Source organism: Centruroides sculpturatus, unplaced genomic scaffold, assembly GCF_000671375.1.
Source record: "Centruroides sculpturatus isolate CEXI.00-Female unplaced genomic scaffold, Cexi_2.0 scaffold521, whole genome shotgun sequence".
NCBI lineage: Eukaryota > Metazoa > Arthropoda > Arachnida > Scorpiones > Buthidae > Centruroides > Centruroides sculpturatus.
The window spans coordinates 137,996-146,632 of NW_019384833.1; the positions used below are offsets into that span (position 1 = coordinate 137,996).

General features: G+C 35.1%; 1 protein-coding gene across 1 annotated transcript in view; it reads right to left on the reverse strand.

The window, feature by feature from the left end:
* Window positions 1-1,793: 1,793 nt before the first annotated feature.
* LOC111630152 (protein slit-like) overlaps window positions 1,794-8,637 on the reverse strand; it is a 13,575-nt gene continuing 6,731 nt past the window's right edge. The window contains exon 2 of the mRNA XM_023374204.1: window positions 1,794-3,668. Coding sequence (XP_023229972.1) covers window positions 1,825-3,668 — 1,844 coding nt within the window. The 3' untranslated portion in view covers window positions 1,794-1,824. The remainder of the gene's footprint in view (window positions 3,669-8,637) is intronic.

Here is an 8,637-nt window from a genome sequence, read left to right on the forward strand (position 1 = left end):
TTCTTGATTTAGTAAATTGACATTTATTAGTCTGTAATTATTTTTTTATTGGTTTCTTCCTGGCGTATGTTTTTAAAAGTGTCAACTTTTTCTTAGTATCTATCTAGAGCTTTTTTTTCTGGTAACTTCTATTTACTCTTAATTCTCTCCAAGTCTTTGTGATCGAAACGTTTTAACTAACCTAAACCAAAACAAATGTCATAGACAAAGACAATTTCGCTGTATAAATGAAACAGAAGCACTAATTATTCGAGAACAAGCGATGAATTAATTTTCTTATACCGATCTCCGATAAGAAAATTAACACAATTTAACTACAGTCCGCCATGAAATCAAATACCGGCGATTTTCTCCGCCTATCGGGTTTATCGTGGACATTTCTCACCTAATTAATTTTGGTGTGCATCGGCGCCGTCCTCATAAACATTCTATCCGTAACGGCAAAATTTCCGATCTAAAACAAATGCTTTTCACTTGTCACGGGCCTTTAAAAATCGCCGCCGATGACCTTTACGATTATTCACATTTCAAATGACAGATTTCACTATTATTGAGAATAGAACGAGTTCGATAACAGTCCTTCGGGTTAATTACGAGTGAAATATCTGCATAAAATTTCCACCTTAAGCTTATACCTCCGTTCGAAAAACACCGGGGGAAGAAACAAACCAATCACACTCTACTAAAGGTTTTTTTACTGTTAGCGAGACTTCGAAAGACACAAAAGACGGCCCTCCGCCCAATTTTCCTCCAATTGTTACGTGTAATTGAAACCTCACATTTGTTTTTGTTGTATTTGATTGCAACAAATTCGAAGCAGCAGATGACAAAACGAATTGCGAGAGATTCTTCATCGGAAAATTTCATTCTTGTCGAAACGTCAACGATCTGTTACAGAAGATTCGAACGTTAATAATAATTTCTTTGCATTGTACAATATTGTGAGCCCGGGTCTGACGAAGAATTTTTGATTGAATGATTGAAACTTTTCCCACTGACTCGCTTCCTTTCAGCGATTGAAATTTAATTATTGGGCCGGTCAGAATAATTCCTAATAAATCATGGGAAAACTCACGAGAGAGCCGAAATAAAAAGGGAGAGAGTTCGTCGTCACGTCAGTTCGCCGTCATCCGGTGTCTTCTTCAACTGTAAGAGTCCCGATCTTAGCCTTCGCCTCTCTATGAACTCTTAAGGTATTTATCTACGCGCTAACGATTCTAAACACTTTCTCGCAGTCAGGGTCGTGATGATAATAATAATAAGGTTCCTATATTTTTATTTTATATCTTATTATTAGTATCCGCTTAGCATCTGTAACATTATCGTAGAACATTGTAAATAGTATAGATTAATAAACGGATATATTTTTGTTAAATGATAACTTGTGGAGTGTACTTCTTCCGGTCTTCATCCGCCTCCATTCCGAGTCCGAAAACCTACAACGCGACCGCTCGCGCGCAAGAAATTAGCGGCCAATCCGATTTCTGTGTCTGTCCTTAAAGACAAGGCAACCGAAAAGGTGCCGACCCTGTGGTCACAGTATTGCTTTCATCTCTGTATTTTCTATAAGCAGTGCCTGATTAATTAATTTCAAAACTAACTTTGTGTTTAATCTGATGCTTTATTTCTAATTATGTTTCTAAAAATAATTCGTAGTCAAAATTCACCACAAAAGTACACAAAATTAAGATTTGAAACAGATTTATTGAAACAAACGTAATACATTTCCGTAATAACAAATGCAAAATAATAACAATTTATTGCAACAGAATGCTTAAATTAATGAAAGTAGATATATTTGAATTGTCGTAATTACAGAATTCGTCAAGTGTAAACATTGTAGAAAATCACTTCGTCTCGATCAGTCTTTGGCTCTTTCTCGTCATTTCTTCTTCTGCGATAATAAACGATGGAAACAACAATAATCACACCTAATAACAACAACGAAGTAAGAACAGAAACTGCGAGTTTCCATCCTAAAACAGAACTTACTTCGTCGGAAGACACGCATTTTGTACACGAAACATTTACCGACGACGTCAAATTATCTTCTGGAATTTGTTTACAACGATCATTAAAAACAATTTCGGCGAAAGACACAGAAGACGAATTTCTGGTGCAGAATACATCGGAGAAATCTACAATCTTCTTCCTGTTTTTAAGCAACCATTCTTTAGTAAACAGAGAATGAGAATTACAACTCAAATTGTTTCTGGATAAATAAATCTTAAATTCCGAAGAAACGTCGATCAGATTCATTACTCCGGAAGGTAATTCGGTTAACCGGTTTCCGTCCAACCACAGAAATTTCAGGTTTAGCAAAATAACATAATCCGAAATGTTACTTATTGAGTTATTACTCAGATGCAGATGGGTGACGTTTCTCCACGTCACACAATCGACATCTGACAAGTCGTTTATGTAATTATTACTCAAATCGACAATCGTGGCATTCGGGACGAGAACTTCGGGAACTCTGTCGATTCCCTTTCCGGAACAATTCACCATCACGTGATTATCATGTGCAGAACATTCGCAATTCAACGGACAATACTTTCCTATGACTACGAGAGATGTATTATCCAGCAAATTTCTTTCTTCTCCGTAACATTTCGTCTTCTCTATATTTGGAAACATCCTCTTTGCCACTTTTATATTTGACATAAGGGCAAAAATAAATTGCTGCAATTCGTAGTCGCAAGTAATTTCGTTATTACTTAAATCATAAGTTGGCATTTGAAATCCATATTTCCTCTCATCCATGTAAATTGTTCTGATTTTACAATTAGACAGACGAATTGTTACGCGATTTGGCGTGTAAATTAGCAATTTGACGGTTTCAAAACGATTATTTGAGAAATCGACTCTAGTTAAGTTGTATTCTGTCCAATTTATCATTGGCCATTGTTTCAAACCCGCATTAATTAAACGGACAAAAGTTAGATGCTTGCTGCTTCCAAAAGGATGCTTACCAGAAATTTTAGTGAAATTGTTGTGAAATAGATCGAGATGCGTTAACTTACTCAATGGAAGGAAGAGGTTTTCGTGTAGAAATGTCAGACGATTGAATGATAAATCGAGAATCTGCAATGACGACAAATTCTGAAAAACGTCTACGGGAAGAATTTCTAAACGGTTTCTCCGCAAATTCAACCATTGCAGTTCAGAAAGCCCATGAAAAATTCCTGTTGGAATCGACGATAGTTTATTACGCCAACAAGAAAATCGTGTCAGTCGTTTGTTATTTCTCAGAAGATTTAGCGGGAGATGTTCAATTTGGTTGTAAGCTAAATAGACGAGTTTCAAATTAATCAAGTCAAAAAATACATCTTCTTCGAGTGAAGAAATAGAACAAGACTCTGCATTAATTTTAGTCAAGTTAAACAGTTTCTTAAAGAATCCAGACGGAATTTCTGATAATTCTCGGTTGTTAGTAATAGAAAATGTCGTTAAGTTGGAAAGACCTTTCAACATGTCACTGGATAAATCTTTTATCCGATTCCAATTTAAATCCAAATATTCCAATGGAGTGAGATATCTAAAGACAAGTGGGTGAATCGATTCAATGTTGTTGTAACTTAAGTCCAGTTTTGTCAAACCGTAAAGATTATAAAATAGATCTTCGGGTAAAACTCTTAACAGACCGCGCTTGATGTACAGTACAATTCGGAAAGATTAATTAACTCTCGGAAAGGTTTGTTGGGAAATAAAGTGAAGTTATAGTATTCGATTGTCAATGAAGTCAAAGACGGAACATTGCGAAATGTTAAATTTAGAAGTTCCGACGTCTTCACGCCTCGTATTTGGACAGATCGCAGAGAGGACATGTTAATAAACGAGGCGCTCTCGAAGTTTCTGTTATACTGGTTTGTTTCGTTCAATATCTGGATGTTTTCGATTTCATATCCGAAAGTGAAGATTCCAAAGTCAATCCCCGACAGAAAACAATTTATAAATGTTATCATTTGTACATTTTTAACGTTCAAGCATCGCATCAAACGAGAGTCAATCGTTTCCTCGCCGCATTTGATTAATAAGGATTGACCTAATATTTCAACGGAGGAAAAGTTATTTGATCAGTGGCAGCTGTTTGCCGATGACGAACAAGAAAAATTTTTCCATTGTTGCCAAAACTCTTGGCAAGAATTTACCACTAAAAATAGCGATTGAAAAACGATAACAAACCTCATTTCGTCCGACGAAAATTCTAATTCATTCGACACGAAAAGGTGCAAAAACAGTCGAGGAAAATACACAATAGCGAAACCGCGATTTACGAATAACTTACTGTTAGTATTTTCTTCTGACTGACTGAAAACATTATAAATTATTACATGAGTGACATCGAATCGTCATTTCCGACAGAAATATTACGTGTACGGATTTCAATTTCCTCGTTTATTTTCCTTTCTTTGAAAGGAACAATATCGGATTAACATTAAATGAATGTTTTACAAACAAAAAATCTGTTCGCACATTTATTACACGGGAGGTATTCTTTTAAACAAATCGATATTGTAAATAAAATAATATTTATTTTCTGTGTGCAAGACGTTTCTGGATGGTGTTAATAAATCGTGTTTTGTGACAAAAAATGTCTCTGTCTGACTGCAGTTAAATTACTTTAATAAAAGTTTCATCACCGAATATGAAATTAATATGTATGAATTCTATTCGTTTTATATTCGTACGAATGGAAATTATTTCTTTGAATGAAATTTCATTCATTTTATGACCAAGTGTAAAATATTTCGTGCGGATTATTCTTATTTTTTTCTCAAACTTAAGAGAAAATAAAAATGCCTTTTTTGATACGTAAAGAAGACAGAAAATGCAATAATTAAAAAAAAACAGAAATGATTTCCCGTGTGAAGGAAACTCCGACCATTTTTAATATTTAAAGCATTTAATAAAGTTAATTAAAGTACAATATAAATGCGAAACTCTGGCAAATAATTTATATTTGAAAAATAAAAATAAATTCATCTTCGAGTAAGAAACTGATATAAATTCAGGCAGTTTGCATCTAAAATTAATTAATTTTACGAACGAAAGGAAGGATGTTGAAGTTTGATAAAGGAATACGGAGAAACAAACTTTAAAATAAAACCGAAAACGAAAGTAATTTAAAAGATGAGGAAATAATTGTAGTAGATGCGGTTATTTACAGACTTAAATGCTAACTGTAGTTTCTATCGGTAATTATTTTTTCGATCGTTTGCGTTTAAATAAATAAATAGATAATTCTTCATCTTACGACTGATCTTTCAATAAGTAGTGATTGTCTTTATTGCGTAGAAGTGTTATTTGGTATGTGTATTGTACATCATCACAGACGAGACCTAAACATTGTTAAATAACGAGAAAATTTCAATCTCTTAAGAAATTCAAACGTCATCATCCCAAACAGAACGTATCAAATTGCGTCGAGTGACGTACATTAGCACCCGACATTCGAACGACAATAGTGAAAGCGGAAGGAACGTCACTGCCGACGAGTTTCTTCGGTACCTGTGACGTAACGCTCAAATTAGAAAACGACAATTCTGTTATTTTATTATTTAAAGTAGAAATGTTTATAAATGAATGTTTAGGAAGAAGAATGTAAACCAGTTCATGTTCAGTTCATCTTCTAGTGTAAAACCTGGACTCCACATTACTTTAAAACATAAACTCAAAAACAGAACTGAAACATATAGAGTTTTCGTTTCAGTTATGTTTTCGTTTTAACTCGACACCACTAGAAATGCGCCATCTGTTGATCAGTTCTGTAATTGTCGTAGAGTCAAACATGGACGACGCTACTGATTTTGCTATAATTCAAAGATTATTAACAATTTCATTGTTAATAATCTTTGAATTTCATTGTTAATAATCTTTGAATTATTTACATTTTTTGCCGTACAGATGTGTGTATTTTCTAACTTCTTCGATGAAGAATTGCAAATCTATTTGTTTTTTCATCGTTTTCGCTACAGCTTCCGCCATTACGACAATCAAACTACGCGTGACTAATGCGCGTGACTACGCGTCACAAATCCTTGCGTTTTTATTGGTTGGAGTACGACAGAAGCGCGGAACGAAAACGGAAAAGTTAAATAATCTTTAACTCTGCTTTCAGTCTGGTTTCTGTTCAACTGAACGTTATAAAACTGAAAGTTTCGTCAGTTTGGCTTTCAGTTTTACGATTACGTCGCGGATTCCGGTAATGTGGAGTCCAGGCTTAAGTCGAACTTGTGTAAAGCGGAAGCGGAAGAATTCAATTTACATTTTATCATTTTTATTGAAACTTATTATTATTATTCGTTTTCATCGGGAAAACATTTCAAAGTGTCGTTTCAATTCTATTTATTTATTGGAGTGCTTGTGGATACACGATACTTTTTGTTTTTCCGTCTGGTGCGTACACGAATAAATCAGAAGGTTTTCCAACGCGTGAACCGGCCACATTCAGTTGTCCATGCGAGAAGCACGGATTCTCCAAATTTACCTCACACACTGGCAGCGATTGTCAGAAGTGCGATATTCCCCATTTATATATATATATTTTTTAATCCTTTATAATTTTAATTATTTAATTGCTCCTTTCTCTCTTCCTTGGCGCGTTGTAAAATTTCTGATAGTTGGATAATAAACCGTTTTATTGTAATTTGTCTTTTTAAATTATTTTGAGTCGATATTAAAATTTGGAAAAGAGGGGATACCTAGATCGGTAAAATACGCGAATTTCTTTCTACAACTTCGGTTGTTGTTCGGGGTACAGTTAAGGTTTAACGAAGCTTGAGCGAATACGTAATTAGCAAAAGAAAGTTGAAATAAAGTGATTAAACAAAAATTATTATAAATATCGTAAATAACAGTTCACAAATGCATATGTAGAGATATTTTTTGAAGGGGGAAATGGTCCTCACAATTTTAAATCGATCGAACACGCTGTGCGCGAATGATCGTGTAAACGCGCGTCATCTATCGTAGGATAAATGTACTTCGCGGGAGTGTATTAAAAAATTAAAAAAACTTCCCGAAGTTTCACGGCAATCGGATAAACGGTGTGGTAATGCATGAAGGACATAAGACAGACACACAGACACACATACATTCATTTTTATATATATAGATAATNTTCTCTTCTTCTCACCTAGTAGTTTATATTGATGTTTTAAAACATTTTTTATATCTACAGTTGATGATGTAGAAATCAGTTTCTCTAAGCTTTCCATTCTTTTTTTATTTTTTTCATTTAAATATAAATTAATTTCCTTCAACTGATGTGAAGAAGGAATCAGTGTCTTGAATATCTTTTTTTCAACTTCATTTACATAATTTGGTTTACCCTTTGCATATTTTGGCATTGGATTCTGTTTTTTCTTTGATGTAGAATACATGATTTATTTTCTGTAAAATGAAATAGTTTTATTAAATTTCAGTGTTTTATGTTAATGCACTCCTTTTCGTATATTTGTCGGTGTTGTCGGTCTCCCATTGCGAGTATCAATGTTCGTGAGTGTCCCTCGCTTATGACACTTCAGTAACATGGGCATCTATTCTGTTTGTACATATTGTGTATTGTCTTGTCATAAGGAACTTTGTCGGTTTTCCCATTGCAAGTACAACGGGTGTTGTAAATATATTATGTTTGCTTGCCAATCACTTAGGAAGCTTCTGTAATTTTTAAGTATTGTTTCAAAACTGAATGTAAATTTTCAGTCGTGCAAACACGCTATTAAAAATGGAAAAGTCAAAAGTTAGCGCGATTACTTCACCGGCGCGTCGAGAAATCCCCGTGGTTTTGTTACGAAGCTTTATACTAACAAACGTAGAAGGATGGAGATTCTGTATCGAAGCCTACCAGTCCACGCATCGCTGCTATTTTTCTTGACGTCTTCTCTAAAAAACTCGAATCATTCTGCCCTGATGACGACGCAAACTTGGACATTGTTAATTAACCTTTATAACGCATCCCTTCTTTATGGTACCCAGATCCCTGGAAAGTCGCCAGGATTGTTCAGGTACTTAAACCTAGAGTCGACTCGGAAAGTCGGACGTGTTGGTATGCTTGGTTCTGCGCTCCGTTTTCAGTTCGCGGTAACTTCGGAATTTTTGTGTAGATTGCTGAAATTTAGATACCGTTGGACAGGGCATTAAGAAAGGACTCTGTAAGTGTAAACAATTTCATTTTTCGTTCGGTAGATTTTGTGTTACGGGCGTCAGCACTTTGTGTATTGTTCGGGCCAATCGGGCTTTATACGAGCCATTTGTTATTATTCTTGTCGTTTTCCGACGTCTTTTGTTGTTCCTTTTGTCGTGTAAAAATTTTGTTAAGTTATCTTTAACGGTTTTCGAGATAATTTTACTTAAAGTTTTTGCCGTTAACAAAGAACTGCTCTGCGCCACGTGGTACTGTTGTTAGCCGTTCGGCGTGTCTGTAGCCGTTCGGCGTCGGGCTTGCGTGGTCGCGTGTCTTGTTTTTCGGTGTATTTACTATTGTCGGGTTAACTTTGTTCTTATTATTTGTGCTCCTATCATGGATGAACCAGAAAAGAGCCTTCTCGAACTTATTAACTCCAGTTTGGAAGAGATTATGGCGGCCATCCCGGCCAAGTCCCATGGTTCGGTTACCACCAAGAAAAGGAAAGC